The sequence below is a fragment of the Lontra canadensis genome, unplaced genomic scaffold, assembly GCF_010015895.1.
Source record: "Lontra canadensis isolate GAN:19392208 unplaced genomic scaffold, GSC_riverotter_1.0 scaffold201, whole genome shotgun sequence".
Taxonomy (NCBI): domain Eukaryota; kingdom Metazoa; phylum Chordata; class Mammalia; order Carnivora; family Mustelidae; genus Lontra; species Lontra canadensis.
Window position 1 is genome coordinate 733,511 of NW_022631195.1, and position 20,267 is coordinate 753,777.

At 64.2% G+C, this 20,267-nt stretch overlaps 3 protein-coding genes across 7 annotated transcripts; 2 read left to right on the top strand and 1 right to left on the bottom strand.

Moving 5' to 3' along the window:
• Nucleotides 1-720: 720 nt before the first annotated feature.
• Nucleotides 721-5,425, bottom strand: SHARPIN (SHANK associated RH domain interactor). 3 transcript variants are annotated; one of them, XM_032848392.1, is made up of 9 exons: nucleotides 5,093-5,425; nucleotides 4,633-4,807; nucleotides 1,982-2,113; nucleotides 1,768-1,909; nucleotides 1,601-1,691; nucleotides 1,367-1,520; nucleotides 1,169-1,287; nucleotides 950-1,073; nucleotides 721-880 (listed from the first exon to the last, which is right to left on the bottom strand). In XM_032848392.1, exons 1-9 carry the CDS (start codon nucleotides 5,267-5,269, stop codon nucleotides 792-794), a joined length of 1,203 nt encoding a protein of 400 aa, XP_032704283.1. In that variant the 5' UTR covers nucleotides 5,270-5,425; the 3' UTR covers nucleotides 721-791. The 3 variants fall into 3 exon arrangements, with proteins under 3 accessions (XP_032704283.1, XP_032704281.1, XP_032704282.1); XM_032848390.1 differs by having other exon boundaries at nucleotides 950-1,078; nucleotides 5,093-5,408; XM_032848391.1 differs by lacking the exon at nucleotides 1,982-2,113 and having other exon boundaries at nucleotides 5,093-5,412.
• Nucleotides 5,426-5,815: 390 nt separating this feature from the next.
• Nucleotides 5,816-8,934, top strand: MAF1 (MAF1 homolog, negative regulator of RNA polymerase III). 3 transcript variants are annotated; one of them, XM_032848394.1, is made up of 8 exons: nucleotides 5,816-6,176; nucleotides 6,931-7,031; nucleotides 7,132-7,260; nucleotides 7,337-7,502; nucleotides 7,649-7,770; nucleotides 7,851-7,970; nucleotides 8,088-8,275; nucleotides 8,386-8,934. In XM_032848394.1, the coding sequence occupies exons 2-8, from the start codon at nucleotides 6,949-6,951 to the stop codon at nucleotides 8,394-8,396; spliced, it is 819 nt and encodes a 272-aa protein (XP_032704285.1). In that variant the 5' UTR covers nucleotides 5,816-6,176; nucleotides 6,931-6,948; the 3' UTR covers nucleotides 8,397-8,934. The 3 variants fall into 3 exon arrangements, with proteins under 3 accessions (XP_032704285.1, XP_032704284.1, XP_032704286.1); XM_032848393.1 differs by having other exon boundaries at nucleotides 5,817-6,176; nucleotides 6,906-7,031; XM_032848395.1 differs by having other exon boundaries at nucleotides 5,818-6,176; nucleotides 6,906-7,031; nucleotides 8,135-8,275.
• A 323-nt stretch (nucleotides 8,935-9,257) lies between these two features.
• WDR97 (WD repeat domain 97) lies at nucleotides 9,258-18,528 on the top strand. Its single transcript, XM_032848389.1, has 23 exons — nucleotides 9,258-9,516; nucleotides 9,694-10,322; nucleotides 10,463-10,584; nucleotides 10,755-11,454; nucleotides 11,539-11,681; nucleotides 11,776-12,012; nucleotides 12,088-12,178; nucleotides 12,371-12,503; nucleotides 12,600-12,721; nucleotides 12,988-13,048; nucleotides 13,215-13,364; nucleotides 13,461-13,718; nucleotides 13,800-13,925; nucleotides 14,011-14,094; nucleotides 15,665-15,793; nucleotides 15,892-16,074; nucleotides 16,189-16,380; nucleotides 16,455-16,652; nucleotides 16,735-16,856; nucleotides 16,932-17,094; nucleotides 17,419-17,960; nucleotides 18,052-18,113; nucleotides 18,224-18,528. The coding sequence occupies exons 1-23, from the start codon at nucleotides 9,397-9,399 to the stop codon at nucleotides 18,424-18,426; spliced, it is 4,770 nt and encodes a 1,589-aa protein (XP_032704280.1). The 5' UTR covers nucleotides 9,258-9,396; the 3' UTR covers nucleotides 18,427-18,528.
• The last annotated feature ends 1,739 nt before the right edge of the window (nucleotides 18,529-20,267 follow it).

Consider the following 20,267-nt stretch of genomic DNA (forward strand, 5'->3'; position numbering starts at 1 on the left):
GAGGGCCTGGCTCGGCCACACCAGGCCTGGGGGTCTGGTGGGGTAACCGGCCCTGCGTCAGTGCGTCAGTGGGTCAGGACGTGAACCGCTTGGCTTCTATCCCGAGGGCAGCAGTTCACTGGTGGGCGGGTGGGGTGGGCTGGGCTCGGGGAGGAGCTGCTGGGGAGGGGAGACAGACTCTGGCCACACTGAGAGCAGAGCGGGCAGAGGCCACCCCGAACGTGCTCCTGGTCTCAGCCAGGCAGCTGGAACAGGCTAAGGGATGGCACCTCCCAGCAAGCCGCAGGGCACCACAGGGCCCTGCCTTGGGGCTCCTGGCACCTGAGCCTTTCTTGCCCCCAGGAGGATGTAAGGAGCACCTGGCTGGAGCAGCCCACGAGTGGCAGCTGGTGTCTGGGAAGCGGGGGAGCCGGGGAAGCGGGGAGCAGAGCACATGCTTCAAGGTTTTTGGGTGGACAAGAGGCATGGTGAGCGTGGGACTATGGGAGCTCTGGGTGCCCTTGGGCTCTGGGAAGAGCTCAGGCCCACGCTTCTAGGATCCCTGCAGTTTGGAGTCCCCAGTACTGGCCAGTTGACACCAAGACCTGGCTGGGTCACCTCGACCAGCTGATGAGGGCCAGGCCCCACCCCGGCAGCTTTTATCCCAGTGGGGCTGTGCTGCACCCCTCCTCCCCCGCGGCTGCTCAGTCTGCAGAAAGGCACAGAGATGCGGCACTTGGCTGGCTCAGAAGTGTCTTTAATGACTCCAGACTGTGCCCCTCCCCAGCCCAGGTGCTATCCTTAGTGAGCAGTCAGCAAAGGTCCCCTGCGAGTTTCAGGAGGGGTCCGCGGGCCTCGGGCCTGCAGGGACTGGGGCATCCTCTCTCTCTGTGACCTGGGGCTGAGGGAGAGCGTGGTCATTCTGCTTGTTCTGCTGCCCTGCCCCCGTGCCCTCCGCGGCCTCTGGTACCTTTGGTGGCTGCTGGGCAGAGGCTGCAGAAAGGGGATCCCAAGTGCAGGGCTTCTGGGTGCTGCACATCTCGCAGCCAGGTCGGCTGGGGGCGTTGATGAACGTGCAAGAAGGACAGGACCAGCTGGGCTGGGAAGGGGGTGGGGGAGGAGAGTTGCTGTTCCTCCTTCCTTCCAGGGCCCAGAGTCCCAGGCCCACCCTGTCCAGCCCCTTACCCACCTGAAGGGGGCTGGGGAGGCTGGAGCTGGCCGGCTGCGCAGCTCTGGGCACCCCCAGTGATGGAGGAAACAGGCGACTTAGTTCCCCATCCAACTTCTGGGGGCCCTGAGGGCTGTGTCCTGCAGTAGACGAGGTGGGGCTCAGGGGTGTGTCAGGTTGCACCTCGCCTTCCTCACCCCATCCATGTCAAGGACTCACCTGGGGCTTCTCGAGGGGCTGAAAGCAGGTAGAGGAAAGCAGGATCCCCATCCCGCCGGACCCCATAGGAGGCAAGGCTGCGCTCGGGCACACACAGGCACCGCCCGATGACCCAGCGCTGCACGGCGGGTGGGAAGCCAAACTCCGAGAACACCTGGGGCCAGAGCATCAAAGCCAGGTAGTGTCACTGAAGGTCCGCTGCCCGCAGCAGGGTTCTCCAGACCCCACGCTTACCTGCTCCTGGAGGGTCGCAATGGTGCAGTGGGGGTGAACTTGCAGCGAGACATGGGCAGAGGACGCAGCATCCTCAACCGTGACCTGTAGCCTGGGCCAGAACACAGGTCAGGGGGAAGGGTGGGGGTCCTGGAAGGGCTGGGAGGGCAGAGTGAAGCAGCCCTCACCTGACGGGGCCGGGAGGGAAGCAGGCCTCCTGGAGCTGGACACTGAGGGCCACATGATGCTGGGCCAGGATGGCCACAGCCTGGGCTGCCCCCTGCTCATCCCCAGCCTCGATGGCCCGGGCCAGGCGCCGCACCAGCTCTTCTGCACAGAGAGAAAAGGCCATCACAGCTGAGCAGACCGCTGCTTCCAGCCCCCTCCGCCACCTGCCTTTACCTTTCTCCACAGCATCTCCCGGGCTCCAACAAACATCCACCTTGGGTTGTAGGGCCTGGAGCGTGGGCACCTCAGGGGGACTGGGCGGGGAAACGGGGCACATTTCTGGGCCCAGGGCTTGGGACAGGCTGCCTAGGAGGGAAGATGTGGGGTGGGCTGGGGTCTCCTGAGATCCAGCCCCCAAGCCGAGTTCTTACCCAGGCCTCTGCTCTCTGACCTCAGGTTTCTAAGACATTTGCCACCACCTTGCTCACCTCAGCCCACGCCAGGGCTCTTGCCCATACATTAAGTCAGACTCCACCTTGGTCCTCATTAACCCCTAGAAGGTCCCTGCCAACTCCTCACAGCTGAAGCTGCACTCGGCTTTTCCTTGGGCTCTGGCATGCGGGCTGTTCCGTCCAGCCCCACCTAGGCCCACCCACCAAAGAGGCCCTGTCAGCCCACCAGGGATGCTCCCTTGGCCTCCCAGCAGAACCAAAGCAGATCCTCAGAAGGAGCCTGCCCCTTCCTGCTCACCAGGAGCCCTGCAATTGCGACTGTCCCCTCTCGGTGCCCTCAGGGACATCCACCCTCTCTACTGGCTCGACCATCAGCACAGGACAGCCTGGGGGCTCCCACTGCCTACTCAGGGCGCCCTTACAGAGCTGGCCGTGCTGCTGTCTCCCCTCTTTCCTTCCACCTGAGGCCCAGCCCACCCCTTGCTGATGCAGCTCCGAGGATGGCTTCAGGCCCTCACTGTTGAGCCGTGGGCCCCATGTGTGTGCCCCCAGGCCGAGGCCCAGCCCAGCCTCGAAACCCCAGAGGTCACACACACACTCTTGCCTGGAGGCTATCATACCTGCTGCTTCCGGGCCACATGGGTATGAAGATCACACTAGGATCTTCCAGTTTTACTCGTGTCACCTCAGTGAAGCCCTCCCGGCCACCCTTTATTTAAAACTGCAAACTCCATGGGGTGCCTGGGAGGCTCAGTGGGTTAAAGCCTCTGCCTTCAGCTTAGGTCATGATCCCAGGGTCCTGGGATGGAGCCCCACATTGGGCTCTCTGCTCAGCGGGGAGGCACGTGCCGCGCGTGTATGTGTGTGTGTCTCTTTCTCTGCTGCTTCTCTGCCTACTATATGATCTGTCAAATAAATAAATAAAATCTTTAAAAAAAACCCTGCAAACCCCACCCTTCCAGCACTCCCATCTCCTCCAACATCTGACACAATTTTACTTATTTTTTTCCCCAACTTACATATATAGGTATGTATATGTATATTTCTCGGAGGAGGGGAGAGGGACAAAGGGAGAGGGAGAAAGCATCTCAAGCTGACTCCACACTGAACGCTTAACCAGCTGAGCCACCCAGACACCCCCCAACCTAAGTATTTTTTAACTGAGGGGCACCTGGCTGGCTCAGTTGGTGGGGCATGTGACTCCTGACTTGGGGTCGTGAGTTCAACCCCCATGTTGGGTCCAGGGATTACTTAAATAAATTAGGGTCTCCTGGGGGGCTCAGTTAAGCATCTGCCTTCTGCCCAGGTCATGATCCCATGGTCCTGGATTGAGCCCCCACATAAGGCTCCCCGCTCAGCAAGGAGTCTGCTCTTCCCTCTCAACCACCACTTGTGCACTCTAATAAAATGTTCAAATAATGATTAAAAAATAAATAAACCTCTCCACCTAATCAATACGTTTGGACCGATACACCGGGTTCCATTAGTTCTAAGCCTACAACACAATGGTTCCACAATTCTCTCCGCAATGCTGTGCTCCCTGCAAGCGTACGTTTACGTATTTTATATGCCCGCCTCCCCTCCAGAAACGCAAGCTCCGAGAGAGCAGGATCTGAAGTTTGAGTCACACGAACTCTCCAAGGCCTGAAGCACTTAGTACAGAGCAGGTGCTGAGTCCCCAGCAGGTCAAGGGACGGACAGCCTTCCTCCCTCAAGTGCTGTGCTGTCTGGGCCTCTCCTAGGTCATACTGTACGGTTTCTTCTTAGCCCTCGGGCAGCGCTTCTGATACGTTTATGGGCCCTTTCCTCTCCTTCCCACTGCCTTCCTGTTGGATTCTCTTGCTCCTCTCTCCTAGTGACCCAGGGTTGACCTCTTCAGAGCCCCACCCCCAGCCCAGATCCACCCAGCTAAGCTCCTCTCCCCTCCGCACCCTTGCACACAGGCCCTGTCTGGGAGCTCCACAGTAATTCTCCCTCCAGCTCTGTGTCTCAACCATTAACTCCTCAACTTAAGTGGCTGTGAGACCCACCCAATTCCATCTGCTAAGCATCTCTGGTATCACTCTTCTCTCCAGCCCTATCTGCGTCGCCCCTACAGAAACACAGGTCTTAACCTCGAATCTGAGCCTGTCACAATCCCACTGAGTACACATCCCACTGCTCCAAATGCCATCAGTCTTACCCACACCCGGAGAACCTCCCTGCTCTGCCCCTCATGTGTCCGGTACTCCCGGCTCCAGCTTTTCCGCTTGGATGCCTTTTCTCCACTTTCTCCCTCCGGGGAGCTCGCTCAGGACCCACCAGTGGGTAAAGTGGGCCCCGCTTTCCCACCACTTCCCCCATCCAGGCCTGGGGGACTGGGGCTACTCCTGCTCTCTCCCAGCACCCACGGTCCCTGCCCAGCCGAAATGAATTTCACTCCAGAGCACTAACCATTCTGCCCCTCCATGGTGGCGCCTCGGACTAGCGCTGCCCACCGCTGAGCCTCCTGGGGGTTGAGGAAATGCAGGCTGAGGGTCCCAGGCCCTCCCGGTGGAGGCTGCAGCTCATGCTGGCTGGGGCCTCGGACCGTGTAGGAAACGGACTCCAAGGGCCACTCCAGACTGACCTGAGGAAGGGCAGAGTCCAGGCTCAGGGTCTTCCGCCAGCGCCCACTGCGCGATGACCAAAGGAACACGCGGTCACGTCTGCAGGCCACTGACCCGGACCTACACCCCTTCGCACGCCGCCCTCGGAACCTTCACGGGACGCCGCTAAAGACGGGCAGCACGGCCCTGGCCCCCGTTCTACAGACGAGGAGCCGGCCACAAGGGCAAGCCAAATGCTCAAGGGCACACGGCCGGCCCCGCTCAGGGGACCGGCCCCGGCTCGCCGCCCCGCCGCCCCAACTCACCGCCCCAGGCCCCGCGCCCAGCAGCTCCAGCCGGAAACGCCCGGGCCGCTCGGGGTCCGCGGTCAGCTGCAGCTTCCGCAGCTGTGCCTGGGTGTCCGGCCCCGCGCCCAGTGGCCTCACCGCGGCGTGCACAGCCAGGAGCACCGCGGCCGAGTCCGGGTCCGAGGGCGGCGCCATCTCCGGTCCGGCCCCCGCCCGGCCCCCCGAGCCCGCTTCCGTGCGCTCGGGCCGCTGAGCGCCTCGGCCGGCCGGAAACTGGGGCCGCGAGCCTGGGGTTCCGGACGCCGCAAAAGCATCGGAGCCCGCGTCGGAGCCTCCTGCTTTCCCCAGGATGGACACAGCCTAGAGGCTCGGCGGGACGGGACTGCAGCCCGACGGTCCGGGTCCCGACGGTCCGGGTCCCCCCGGCCGCGCCGGGCGGGAGCTGAACGCCGTTCCCAGCTCCTTCCGGCCCGCCCTCCGCTGCCTCTGGGCTGCCCGGCCCACCCACCCTGCGTGGGTCCGCCAACCACTCCGGGGAACGCGGGCTGACACCAGGGGCGGGACAAGCGAGGGCCGCAACCAATGAGCACCAGGGAAGGAGGCGGGTCCTCACGGCCTGAAAGAATGACGGACAGGCACCTCAGCCAGTAGAGGTGGACGCTAGGAGTGACTGGCGGGAGGCGCCCCCAACGGTTATCCGAGCTCTCGATCCCGGCGGCTGGAGCGGGCCATTCAGGGGCGGGGGCGGGGCCTTGCAGACGCTTGTTGTTGTCCGGCCCGGGGAGGCAGAGGTCGCTCGCTCGCTCCTTTGCGCTCTCGGGCCTTGTGTGGCGGTCGGCGGGCAGGTCGGTCGCGGGAGTCGGTCGCCGTGCAGGGGCGAGGCTATGTCGCGGTGGCAGCCCGGCAGGGCCGGCAGGGCCGGGAGTAACGGGACGTCGCCGCAGAGCCTCTTTCCCCGGATACAGTGCGGCCCGAACGGAGGCCGCGCCGCCGCCCTTCGGTCCTGAGGAGCTCGCGCTGCCCGGAGCCCCACCGCCTTCTTTCCCGCGCCGACGTCCACCGGCCCGCCCCGACCCGGCCACACCGAGCGCTGCGCAAGCAGGTAGGTGTCCGCCCTGTGCGGGGCGCCGAGCAGGGGCCTCCGGAACTCCAGCCCCCAGCGGACTTCGCGCTGGCGCGCGTGCGCGTCCCGGGATGCACGGCACCCTGGGATTTGTAGTTCCTCGCGGCTGGCTTGGGGTTTTCCTTCGCCCCGGCGGGTGCAGCCAGGCTGACGCTGGAGCGCCCTAGCTGCCGGCCAACAGGCCCCTCGGGGGTCGTGGTGCCCGCCTCTGTTCCTTGGTGTCCGAAGAACTAGGCGCCCTTGCGGAGAGGAGCAGGAAGGCCTTCGGGTTTCCTTTCCACCTCGCTAGAGGCCCCGTTGCACAGGGAAGAGCGCTGCGTCCCGGTGACCGCAGGCCCCCAGCCCCCGGTGTGCTGGATCGCGACCCGGTGCAGGTCCTGGCCGTAACTGAGGCGCTTAGCCCGAGGTCCTGCAGGAGTCCCGTGCCTTCCGGGGAGTCCAGGGAGATGAGCTAGCGAGCCCTGGCGTGAGCAGGAGCCCTGGTACGCCCCCGGTATCGGGGCGGGGAAAAGTGGGTTGGCTGAGCTGGAGCCTGGGCCCGCCACTCTCGGGTAACAGGATCCAGTTTCTCTCTCCTGCCAGTGCTGAGGGCTCAGGAGTGAGCGCAGGAGGGACCCAGCGTGTCACTAACGGCTCCACTTACTGGCTAGGGAGGCCAGACGCTCAGCCCCAGGGCCAAGATACTCAGGAACTGTCTCCCATCCTCAGGCAACACTAGCCCCTCCGACCGCAGGACCCCTTCCCCAAGGACATGAAGCTGTTGGAGAACTCGAGCTTCGAGGCCATCAACTCACAGCTGACAGTGGAGACTGGAGATGCCCACATCATCGGCAGGTGAGGCCTGGGCTCCGTGGGGCCTCAGAGGTCACGACATCCTGGCCCAGACTTGAACCTGCCGGGTGGCATGCTCCATGGTCCCCCTCGCCCTTTGTAGGATCGAGAGCTATTCGTGTAAGATGGCAGGCGACGACAAGCACATGTTTAAGCAGTTCTGCCAAGAGGGCCAGCCCCACGTGCTAGAGGCGCTGTCCCCACCCCAGACCTCGGGCCTCAGCCCCAGCAGGTGAGCCGGAGCAGAGTCTGCCCACTGTGGGCTGTGGGGGGCGGGCCGTGCTGGGCTGATGTGTTTCTCCGTGCAGACTGAGCAAGAGCCAAGGTGGCGAGGACGAGGGCCCGCTAAGCGACACGTGCAGCCGCAAGACCCTCTTCTACCTGATCGCCACGCTCAACGAGTCCTTCCGGCCTGACTATGACTTCAGCACCGCCCGGAGCCATGAGTTCAGCAGGGAACCCAGCCTCAGCTGGGTGAGGCTCAGGCTCGGGGGGAGGGGCTCACAGCCCCTCCCCCCAGCTCTGCTTACTGTGCTTCCTACCTGCAGGGGCCCCTGGGCTCGGCCGGCGCGTGCCCTCGGTCCCGCACCCTGAGTCAGTCCCGACTGTGACCGTCCTAGGTGGTGAACGCCGTGAACTGCAGCCTGTTCTCGGCCGTGCGGGAGGACTTCAAGGCCCTGAAGCCACAGCTGTGGGACGCGGTGGATGAGGAGATCTGCCTGGCCGAGTGTGACATCTACAGGTGGGCTGGCGTCCCTGCAGGCGGGCCGGGGGTGTGCGTGCCCCCGGCCTTCTCACCGCCTCTTGCCCTGCACTCCGCAGCTACAACCCAGACTTGGACTCAGACCCCTTTGGGGAGGACGGCAGCCTCTGGTCCTTCAACTACTTCTTCTACAACAAGCGGCTGAAGAGGATTGTTTTCTTCAGCTGCCGCTCCATCAGGTTGGCCCCTGTCCGCCGCCTCCCCGGGCTCCTGTCTGGCCCGGACACTGCTTCCCCAGCCCTGACCACCCCACTCCTGACTTTGTTCTTCCCGGACACCCTCCCTGAGCTCGGCAGCAGGCCGGGGCAGGCGGTCCTAAGACCAGTCCCCGCACCTCCCCCAGCGGATCCACCTACACCCCCTCGGAGGCAGGCAATGAGCTGGACATGGAGCTGGGAGACGAGGAGGAGGAGGAGGAGGAGGAGGAGAGCGGCGGAGGCGGTGAGGGCGGGCCGGAGGAGACGAGCGCCATGGAGGAGGACAGGTGTGTGGCGGCTGCTGAAGCCGGGGCTGGCCAGGACAGAGTGGGCACGCCTCTGCCTCACCCCCTGGGTGTTGGCTCCTCTGAGGTCCTTTTGTGCCACCTTCTGCCAGGGTCCCGGTGATCTGTATGTGAGGACGAGGAGCAGAGGCCCAGCTTCATTCAGCTTCAACCAGTGCCGGGAACTGCCCACTCGAAGGCCCCAAGGGCCTCCCCAGCTGGTGGTCAGCCCCTGGCTCTGCCACGGCTCCGGCGCCGCCCCAGGCAACGCCCACCCAGCCCTTTGGCTCCGCCCACAGATGTCTACCCCGCCCCCCCCCCCAACAGGCTCCCGCTGCCTGTGTTGTGGTTGACCTGGACAGCGGCAGGGCCTGGTGGGAAGAGCCGCTGCCCTGCCCCCCGGGAACTGACACAGGCAGGGACAGCTGGACTACAGAGTTTATTTTTGTATTTTGTGCTGGATCAGGCATGGGCCTGCACACTCCAGCCCAAGGGCCTGAGATCCAGTCAGCAGGCCCCAGCGGTCACCACCCTGGGCTTGGCCAGCCCCTGGCGCCCACCGGTACCCACCCTCCCTTCCCCCGCCACCTCGCCCGTTGGGCAGCGTGCACTGACTGTCACTTTGCTGCAGCTGTTTGTTTCCAATAAAAATTTGTGACTTAGTGGGGACCTAACCTCTGTGCCGTGTTGGGGGTGGGGTCTGCGTCGAAGGCGGGGTCGGGGCGTCTGGTAGCCTAGCAACGGTCTTAGGGGCCGTTGAGCCGCCGGGACCTGCTGCCGCTGGAATGGAGACGGGGGTGTCAGAGGCGGGCAACACCCATTCAGTAGAAGGCGACAGCCTGCTGCTGGACCCGGACCTGTACGATGCCGACCCCTACGACATCCCAGACCCAGGGCTGCTCAAGGAAAAGAATGGTGAGGTGGCCTTTCCCGGCCCCCCTGCCCCCTCCCCGCCCCCTATGCCCGCACCACAGCAGGCCTGCCTTGCTGGGGCGGGAGTTCGTCTGCGGCGACGCCACACTACCCGGGCTGTCCGTGGTCCCCGCGCTGGCTGCAGCCTCCAGAGTCAGGGCTGCAGGAGCACAGGGTGACCGCGCTTCCACTGCTAACCCGCAGAGCTGTTTATGGAGCCCGTCCCACGGCTTTTTACCGGCAGCTCGTGGTGGCAGAACCAGACCCCACGTGCTCGTGCCCGCCAGTTGTGGCTGCTTCTCCGTGGGGGCCTCCATGACTTCGTGGAAAAGGTGGGGCTTGCCTGTGGGCCCTGCCTCGAGGCCTCTTTCCTGGTCCATCTCTTCGCCCAGATGTCCCTAGTATGCCCTCAGCCCAGATCCCCTTGGCTCCCCAAGGCAGGCGCACTACGCTCCAGCCACCCGCCCCCACCTCTCAGCTGACCACAGGCCTGCCGTCCTGGCCCACAGGAGAAGAGAAGTGAGCTGTGTGTGGCACGTTTGACCCATGGACTGGAGCCGTTGCGCCATCTGAAAGTGGCAGCTGGGCTGTGCTCGGTGGCACAGGACCCCGTGGGCAGACGCTTCGTGGTGCTGGATGGTGCAGGCCACCTGCATGTGCACAGAGAGGACGGCTGGGCTGACAAGAAGCTACGGGCCCCAGCCATGCTCACGGGGCTGGTGGCAATGCAGGGTCCACTGGACACCATGAGCCGCTTTGTGGGTTGGGGCCCCGAGGGGCTGGCCATCCTAAGGCCTGACCTCAGCCTGCTGTGGCTGAGTGAGCCAGGGGTGGGCAGGGTGCCGGGCCACGAGCCCATCTGCTGTCTGCCAGTGCCCAGCCTGGGGCTGTTGCTAGTGGCAGAGGCAGGTGGCAGCCTGGTGCTCTGGGAGTTCCGTTCAGGGGGTCGCCGCCTGGTGCCACGTGGGTCACCTCTGCAGCTGCCACCAAGTCCTGCAGGTACACTCACCCGTTTGGTTCTGGGGCCCCCACATTCCCACCAAGTCCCATGCTGCTTCGCGGCCTATGGCTCAGCCGTGCTCACCTTCGATCTGCAAACCTGGGCTCTGGTAGACGTGCGCCAGGACCTGCACAAAACGTGAGGGGCACCTGGGACAGGGAGAAAGGGTGGGTGGCAGGGAGAGGCAAGTCCGGGAGGGCAAGCGGGTCATGGCAGGGGCACAGCAGCTCCCATGTCAGGAAGTGCTGAGCGGGCCAGGGCCTCCTCTTCCCCTTCAGCACCATCTGGGACGTGGCCTACTGCCTAGAGGTGGGAGCACTGGTGACAGCCTCTCGAGACAGCACGGTGAAGGTGTGGGAGGCTGACTGGCAGATCCGGATGGTGTTCATGGGCCACACAGGTGAGCCGTGCTGTGGCGGCCTTGAGGCTCCTTCTCTCTCCATGCTGTGCGCGGCCGGCGGGAAGGAGCTCAGGGCTGTCCGGAAGCCCTGCCAGCCCCAGCCAAGTGTCCCCACGCTGGCCGCGTCCCGGGCTGACCATGCGCTCAAGTGACCCGTGCCCCTCCTACAGGCCCAGTGACCGCTCTGGCGGTACTCCCGAACACGTCCCGGGTGCTGTCGGCATCGCGGGATGGGACGCTGCGCACATGGGACCTGCAGACGGCGGCACAGGTGGGCGAGGTGGCGCTGAGCTGCCGGGGCCGGGGCGCTGCGTGTGGGCTCGTGACCCGCCTGCTGGCGCCCGCTGGCCCCGGCTGGCCGGTGCTCTCCCTGAGCACCAGCGGCGTGGACCTGTGGCGCCTCCGCGAGCTCTACTCGCCGTTGGCGCAGCTGTCCGCGCCGGTGCTTCACCTGCAGCTGGTGCCCGCGCTGCCCGCGTCCGCGCACCCGCTCCTGCCGGCGCGCCTCGTGTGCGCCTGCGCCGACGGCTCGGTCTACCTGGTGGCGGCGGCGACCGGGCGCACGGTGAGCGCGCTGCTGCTGGAGCCCGACGACCGCGCGGCCTCCGTGCTCTACTGCCTCCCGCGCGAGGCACTGTGGCTGCTGACGCGCGCTGGCCACCTGGTGTGCGCAGACGCGGCGCGCTGCCCCATGCGCGTGCTGTGGCGCGTGTGCCCGCCCGCCGCCCCCGCGCGCAGGCCCTGCTGCCTGCACCTCTACAGCCACCTCACCGACCCCGGCGGCGCGCGGGCCAGCTGGCAGGCCGTGTGCCGGCGTGCGGGGGAGCCGGGCCGCCGCCACGCGCCGCGGGCCTGGAAGGACAAGAACCGGTGGGTGCCCGGGCGCGCGCGCTGCGGCGGGGCGGGGCGGGGCGGGGCGGCGGCGCCGGAGCAGACGGGGGATGTCCTGCACAGGTACCTGCCCGTGCTGGGGCACACGGATGGCACCCTGTCCGTCCTGGAGTGGCGCCGCTCGAAGACCGTCTTCCAGACCGAGGCGCACAGCCCGGGCCCTGTCACCGCCATCGCGTCTACCTGGAACAGCGTCGTGTCCTCCGGTCCATATCTCCCCTCCCCACAGAGCCCGCCTGGGGGTCCCCGCCCCGCCCCGCAAAGGTCCAGCCCCGGCTCCCGCCCCACCCCCGCCCGCAGGCGGAGATCTGACCGTGAAGATGTGGCGCGTCTACCCCTACGCGGAGGAGAGCCTGAGCCTGCTGCGCACCTTCTCCTGCTGCCACCCCGCCGTGGGGCTCTGCGCGCTTGGCCGGCGCATCACAGTGGCCTTTGAGGACCCCGACAGCGCCACCTATGGCTTGGTGCAGTTTGGCCTGGGCGACAGGCCCCGCTCTGATCACCGGCCCCAGGATGACCCCACGGACCACATCACTGGTGAGCCGGCAGGGCAGGAGTAAAGCCCGAGGGGCTGGCGGGCCCTGGTCCCTCACCCGCGCCCCGGTCCCTCAGGCCTGTGCTGCTGTCCCTCGCTCCAGCTGTACGCCTGCTCCAGCCTGGACTGCTCCGTGCGCATCTGGACCGCAGAGAACCGCCTGCTGCGGTGGGCTGTGGCTGGGAGGTGGAAGGGAGGGAGAGAGGGCTTGGGAGCCCGTGGGTGGCCAGCTGGGCTCTCCTCCCTCTCCCCTCACCAGAGCCTGGAGGCTGGACAAGGAACAGGGCTTTGCCCCTGCCAGGGTTTCAGCTTCTGACCTTGTGGAGCAGGGCTGGACCCTGTCCCTCGACACCCCTCCAGGCTCCTGCAGCTGAATGGCCCCCCTCAGGGCCTGACCTTCAGCAGTGATAGCGGGGACCTGGTGTTGGCTCTGGGCTCCTGTCTCTGCCTGGTGTCTCACAGGCTTTACCTGCCCACATCGTACCTGGTTAAGGTACACGGCGAGCACGGGATGGGCAGGGTGGGGCCGCTGTGGGCAGACAAGCCCCCTGCCCCAGGCCAGCGCTCTAGGTTCCTTTCTCCTGCTCAGAGCCTGTGCCAGAAGGTCCCTGATGTGGTGCCTGACCCTCCACTGCCGCTGACCAGCCAGGAGTCTCTGACCCCCGCCCAGCTGCAGAGGCTCGCCAACCTCCAGGGGACGCCTGGTCTTAGGTCTGCGGCAGGCCCAGCTGAGCTGTTGGGAGGCCCCCGCCCACCTCCCCTGAGTCAGGGCCTGGCTGTGTGACCTCAGCACAATGCCGCAGAGCGCTGGGGCCACTTAGCCCCCATTCCCCGCCCTCCGTGAGCCAAACCCAGCCCTGACAGCTGTCCTCCTGCCAGAGGCCTGGCCAACCCCAGCCCAGTCCTTGTCCCAGCATCCCCCCGACCCACCTGGTGAAGATACCCAGTGTCGCACCTGTGCCCATCCTTGTCTGCAGCCCAGACTCAGCTTCCATCCATCGCCAGACAGCGACACCTCCGCAGCCAGTGTTGGAGGAGGTGGGACGGGGACCGGGCCCTGCCCCTCACCACCCCAACCACGCACCTGGCCAGGGCCCAGGCCACTCCCATTCAGTCCTTGGGGTATACCCCGGGGTCCCTGGGGTTGTCTGGGAAGCAGATAACAAGACCAAAGGAATGAGCTGACCCCCACCCCCTCCCGCAGGACTTGGAAGCCCTAGCTGCCCGGGACAGAGACCTGCAGCAGCTGAGGCTGGGGCTGGTGGTTCCCACAGCCCCACCCCCACCCTCCTGGCAACAGCGGCAGGAGGCATTTGACAACTACTTGCACCTGATCTATGGCCGGGGCTTGCTGGTGGGTGTGGGGCCTCCTTTGGGCTCAGCCTTGACTCCAGCCCCTCCCTTCACCCAGGGGCTCTGACACCGCCCATCTCCCCTGCATCCCTCCCAGGACATGCCTTCTGGAAGAGAGTTCCAGCAGTGGAGCACCACGACCCTCACCGTGGAGAGAGAGACCTGGGACATGTGCACTGTACGCAGAGTTGCCAGCGGTCTTTGGCAGCCCAGGGTCTGCACTGAAGGCCCGATGGCACCCGCAGCCCTCGCCCAACAGGAGCCGGGAGCCATGGGCTGGCGCTTTGCCCATCCTCCTCGAGTCCCCTTACCTATCCCAGCCACACGTCGGGGCGTGCACAGCAGGGCATCCCAGGTAAGGCCTCCCATCCCTCCCACCTCTGCCTTGACCCCATGACCCTGCTGCCACCCTCTGACAACATCTCTGTCGCCCCAGCTGCTGGCCCGCTCCTCACTAAGCAGTTACCTGGGCCTCAGTCTGGACCTGCAGCTACAGTGGAAACAACTCCGAGGGAAGAAGCCTGTAGTCCCTGACTCACTGTCCCTCCACCTACAGCACAGGGTAAGGGGGGCCGAGCTCCTCAAGAGCGGGGCCACAGGGGCACTGAGGGTCCATGCTTGGCTCTGAGCCCTTCTCCTGTCCCCAGGTCCCCCTCTTGAAGAAGAGGCAGCCCAACGAGCCTCTTTCCAACCTCCGAGGCTTCTTTCCTGCCACCATTCGGCCCTACAAGGTGAGAGCCCTTGTTCTTCCCAGACGCTCTTCCTAGGAAACTCACACCTCCGTCCAGGGGGTGACCTTCTGAGGCCACCCATCTTCCCTCTGCTGCAAATCTTGTGCTCGGATCTGACCTGAGAGCCGTGCCCGCCTGCAGCCCTCCACTCACCTCCTGGCCAGCCCAGTTTGGGCGATGCTCTTCTTCTCTGGGGACCGGCTGCCGGAGGGCCAGAGATTCCCAGAAAAGGCGCCAGGCCAAGCTGGAGCCTCTGCCAGTCGAGTGTGCCCGCACACCTCCTCCCCGGTTAGAGTGCCGGCTGGGGCCTGGATGGACCAGAGTCTTCTCCCTTTAGAGGAGTGATGTCAGTGGGAGCTGACCCCATGCCATCTACCACCTTCCCAACCTCTCCCACCCAGACACCCAGACAGGCCTCTCCAAGCACATTCTGGCACTGCCAGCTGCCCTGGCAGGTGCCAATGCTTCCCATAGCTGAAACTATCTACCCAAACTCTCAACACCCCCTCCAAGTTCCTACCACCAACCCCCATGCTTCCTTTTTTTTTTTTTAATTTTATTTATTTATTTGACAGACGGAGATCACAAGTAGGCAGAGAGGCAGGCGGGGGGGTGGGGAAGCAGGCTCCCCGCTGAGCAGAGAGCCTGATGTGGGGCTCGATCCCAGGACCCTGAGATCATGACCTGAGCCGAAGGCAGAGGCTTTAACCCACTGAGCCACCCAGGCGTCGCCCCCAATGCCTCTTCTAGACATCCCTGTTCCAGGGCTGGGGTCCCAGTCCTGTGTGGAGTGTGAAGGGGTGTTAGGGTTCCCCAGAGGCCAGCAGCTGCCCAGACTTCCTCCTCAGTCATCACAGCTGAAGTCTCACTGACCGCCCTTCCACCTGATTGCTAAAGGGTCTTTTTTCCCGTCTGTGTGTCTTGGGTGTCGACTGAGGCAGGACTGAGGTAAAACAAAAGCACTTACCATGGGTCTTAGAATTGCGACTCAGGGAGCACAGATTCGGGAGCAACGCTGATCATGTCCTGCTGAGGAGCAGAGCCAGGGGCCGGTCTGAGCGACTTGGAGGAGCCCTAGGAAACTCACACAAGTTCCGGGGGATGCAATCCCGTGGCGCGCCGCACCGGTTTTCTGAGTGCTGTGCTTCGGTTGTGGGAAAAGAGCTTTTGAGGAGCGCCCACTTTTCTTTAGGATTTTGCTTTTAAGCAATCTGAACACCCAGCGTGGGGCTCGAACCCACAACCCTGAGACCACAGGCCACGCGCCCCACCCACGGAGCCCAGCAGGGGCCCTGCCGAGGGTCCGCTTCTTTTCGTCAAGAAGGCAGGGGCCGCATCCTGTCTTCAATCTTGGCCCAGTTCCTTATAATTCCTCTTTCAAAACCAGGATGAGGTTTTAGTTCCGAGCAGTCTCTAATGCTTGGTGGTTTCACGCAAGTTGGCACAGATGGGGTGTGCGCCCCAGCAGGTGGAGCGGGGCTGGCGCTCGGGGTACTTGCCAAGCAGCCTCCACCACCCCCGGGGTGGGGCGGCCTTCAGGTTCTCAGCCCCCTGCTGTGTGCTGCCCCAGGACTTGCGGCGGCCCATCGGCTTCCCCGGCAGTGTGCCCAACTCGGTTGTGCTGTGCCAGCTATGGCTTCGGCAGGAGGTCAGCAGCCCCGGCGCCTTCGCCCAGCTCACCGGCCACCGCAGGCCCAAGGCAAGGGGGGCTGGGGGGTCCTACTGGGCTCTGCAGGAAAGGGCCTGAGGTCCCACCCCACAGCGTGCCAGCGGCCACCTGTTCTCTCTCCTCTGCAGCCAGGAAGGCACCAGGATGACCTATGGCAGCTGTGGCGCATCAGTCGGCCCAGTGCCAAGGGGCAGCAGGACCTCACCCAGTGGCTGGGGGAAGAGGAGCAGGAGGGGCGCTCCCTGGACAGGTTCTCAGACTCCCTGAGCCCACACGGGGAGCTCTCTGAGTCCGAGGAGACGGAGGCTCAGGTAGGCGCCTGGCTGGGGACTGGGCTGCAGAGGGCCCCCAGAGGGCCCCCAGAGGGCGGCGCGGCGCGGTTGGAGAGGAGGGGCCTGCAGGCGCTGCCGCCCCCGCCCCCACAGAGCTCCGAGTACTTCACCCCGAAGCGCACGCACTCTCGCACGGCGGCCGGGTCGGAGACTGGCCTTCGCCAGCCCTTGCACTCCTATGGGCACGCGCTCCGGGAAGAGCGCTCCGGGTATCTGCCCAGGCTCCTGCATTTCTTCGCCCGCCAGAACTGGTTCAAAGAGCTCTTCCCCATCTTCACCTTGGAGGTTCGGGGGTCTGGGGCACCGGGGAAGCCCGGGCGAGCGGGAGGGGGCAGGGGCTCAGCTCACGGCACCCGCAGGCCTACCCCGAGGTGGGCACGGCGGATGGCCTGGCCTCAATGTTCATGGACGCGCTGTTCGAGGCCTCTTGGACGGACCGCGTGCACGTCTTGAGGGCGCTGCTGAGGCTGCTGCCCGACCTGAGCAGAGACCTCCGTAACTGGCTGCAGGGCCTCCTGGTGGGCCTGCTCAACCTGGACCAGCCCCCCAGCCTCGAGGTGCGCCACAGCCCCGCCCCTGCCCCGCCCCACCGGCCCGCCCGGCCCTCCTGGCCCGACGCCCTCCGCCCGGTGCGCGCAGGACCAGACGCAGAAGGAGTTCGTGATGCTGGCGCTGCAGCTGCTGCTGGCCTGCTCCCTGGAGTCGCGCGAGGTGGTGCTGGAGCTCCTGTCCTACTTCCTCTACTCGCCAGCCTCCTGCCGGTGAGTCCTGCTCCCTGCTCCAGCTCCCCGTGCACGGGGGAAGGCCTCAGAGTCAGCGGCTCACACCTGTCCCAGGCCCGAGCTCAGGAAGCTGCTGGACGGGCTAGGCCTTCAAGACCCACAGGGCTTCCTGTTCAAGGAGATGATGACCTGGGTGCAGGGCCCCGACGCGGACTCCAAGGCTGCCCTGCGCAAACGCTGCTGCCACAAGCTGGAGGAGATGATCCAAAGGCTGCAGGTGCTGACAGGCAGGGGTGGGGCTACTGGCTGGCGAGTCTCCTCTCTTGCCGTGCTCCCCGCCCCCCGCCCGCCTCCACCGGCTTTCCCCAGGTCTTTGAGGGGGAGGGGCAGGGGATCCAGGTGAGGCTGGCCAGCTCTCTGCCTTGCTCTGTGTCTGTGCCTCATGGGTCCTCTCCTGTTCCCACCCCCCCATTTCTGGGGCTCTTCCTGCTCCCCCCCAGGAAAGAGTCTGCTGCCAGGTCTCCAGCTTGAGGCCTCTCTGCTGGGGGAGGGGCAGCCTCTGCCTTGGGCTGGGGGGGGCAACCGGTTCTTTCCCCCACAGATGCAACGCTTGCAGCCTTCCGTGGCCAGTTTGTCAGAGATGCTGCCAAAGGTGTCCCAGACTGCGGTGTTTCTGCCTCCTCCCAAGGAGGCCCTGGCACGGATCTCGGTGCTCGCTGGGTCAGCTCCCGTCTCGGGGACAGCCCCGGTCCGTTCCTGGGTGTCCTCTCTGGTGGTCTCACCCCAGGAGCTGAACTCGGCTGTCCTCCAGTCCCGAGCCAAGCTGATGCCTTCACCAAGGTGCCTGGGGCGGACCAAACGCGGGCTCTCGGAGGCGCTGTCCCACTTCTGGCCCCCCGAGATCTGTGCGGGCTCCTCAGCACCCGACGTGCTGCCAGAAGAGCTGCCACCACTGGAGCAGACAGACTGGTCCCGGTCACAGATGCTGGACCTGGGGACCATCGACGCGCTCAACTTCTTCTGCAAGCAGCTGCAGGCACGGGCTCAGCTGCAGGGTCTCCCACAGGAGCAGCTTGAGAGACCGCACCCGAGCCCGTGTCCCCCAGAATACAACACAGTACTGCCACAGCCCCGGGAACGCTGGTGAGGGGGCCCCCAGGCTGGGACAGGGCCTGCGGGGTAGGGGGGCTGCTGAGGGGCCAGCTGGGCCAAACCTCCCTCCTTACCCCTCCAGGCACTATCCCATTCTCCGGCTTCAGGAGGCCAAGGTCCAGAAGTCTCCAATGAAACTGAGGGGTGAGTGGGGACAGGGGTAGGATTGGACCCCGACGTCTCCCTCCACCCTAGCCGGGGTCCCAGTGGCCGTCGGCCCCATCCGGAGACCTTACTGTCCTGCTGGCCTGCAGGCTGGAAGCGGTCCCGGCTCTGGGTGAGCCGTACCGTCAGCGGCTCCATCCGGATGCTGAAGCTGCCCCTGCCCAGGGCAGAAGTCCGGCCTTTCCCCCCAGACTGGCCCAGGCCCACCCGGCCGCTACCCCCACTGCTCCTCCAGCCGGCCTTGCAGCGCTACTTCCTGCCAGAAGATACGGACCCCGACAGCTACAGCTGACCAGGCTGCGGGCCCAAGCTCTTCCCTCCCGCACGGAGCCAAGATGTGGCCCTCCAGCCAGTTGCTCTCCCCTGGAAATAAAGTCCAGAGGTTGTCGCCAGAGAAAGGGGTGCCGCCCTCATCTTTGGGGGCTGCATGTGTGAGCAGGGTGGTCTCCATGGTGTGACGAAGCTGCCGGCGGCAGGCCAGGGGCTGGGGCCGTGGTGGAGTCTGGCGTAGCCAGCCCCAGTGGGGCAGCATTCCCGGTGGGGTGGGAGCTGGGAGCGAGACCCAGCATGTGGGCACATCCCGGCTGGGTCTTGCTCCCGGCTTAGGGACTCAGCCTATGTTTATCAGTAAATCACTGGGGTCAGGAGGGGAGTGGGGACTCACCAGCCAGTGAGTGGCCAGGCATGGAGGGAATGGGAGGGTCTAGTTGGCCACACGTGTGTGTGCATGGAGGGGTAGGGGGCCTGCAGTCCTTCGCTGCAGATTTCAAACTAGGTCTGTTGGTGCTTTGCTACCCTTGGGCTGGAAGGGAGCAATGATGGGTCCCATGTGCTTTAGTTAAGAAGCAACAAAGGAGGGACGCCCGGGGGGCTCAGTCTTTGAGCATCTGCCTTCGGCTCAGATCATGGTCCCAAGGTCCTGGGATCAGGCCCTGTGTTGGGCTCCCTGCTCTGTGGGAAGCCTGCTTCTCCCTCTCCCACTCCCCCTGCTTGTGTTCCCTCTTGCTGTGTCTCTCTCTGTCAAATAAAGTCTTAAAAAAAAAATAGAAGCAATAAAGGGGCAGCATCGTTTGGACCCTCCTACCTCAAAATTGCCACGAAACCGAACTTGTACGCAAAGTGCAGGGCCTCGGGGCCTTGGCTTCCTTCTGAGCTTCCAAACCTCCCCGGGCACTGGTCCCACAGCTCATGGGACACACAGCCCATGTGTGCACTTGCTACAAGGTCTGCCTTTACTTTTTTAAAGATTTATCTATTTACTAGAGAGAGAGCACAAGTGGGAGGGACAGAGGGAGAGAGAGAGAATCTGAAGCAGACTCTGCCCCGAGCCCAGAGCCCGGCATGGGGTTCGATCTCATGACGCTTCGAACACAGCGCTAGCAGAGTTGGGTGCCTGACTGACCAGGCCACCCAGTGCCCCTGGGTCTGCCTTTGTGAGGGGCTGTCCTAGGTTTCACACCTAAGCAAAGCACCTTTTGGCTGGTCAAACAGCGGTTTCTTCCCTCTGACTGTTTTCAGCCTCCGACTTTAGAAGTTTTTTCTCCATGGCGTTCTGGATAGACTTTGTCTCCCATACTTTCCGCACAACTCCCAAACTGTGCTGGGACTTTTGTGAGGGGACTGCCGAGAGAGGGGCCCTGTCCTAGGCCGAGTAGGGCACCAACTGTGAGGTCTGGAGAACTGAAGAGGTGACGTTTGTACAAAAGGACCCACATCTGCCCATAGTGTCCGCTTCGATGGGTATTTCCTTTAAATTACAAAGGCAATAAATTCCTTTAAATATACCAACATGAGAAGCACCTGCCTGGCTCAGTGGTGGCGTGTGCAAATCTTGATCTCAAGGTCATGAGTTCAAGCCCCATGTTGGGTAGAGCTTAAACTAACAGAAGCAAATTAGGAATAGATAAAAATGTATTAAAAAATACCAACGTCAGGGGCACCATGGGGGCTCAGTGGGTTAAAGCCTCTACCTTTGGCTCAGGTCATGATCTCAGGGTCCTGGGATCGAGCCCCGCATCGGGCTCTCTGCTCAGCAGGGAGCCTGCTTCCCCCTCTCTCTCTCTGCCTGCCTCTCTGCCTATTTGTGATCTCTCTCTGTAAAAAAAAAAAAAAAAAAATCTTTTTTAAAAATAC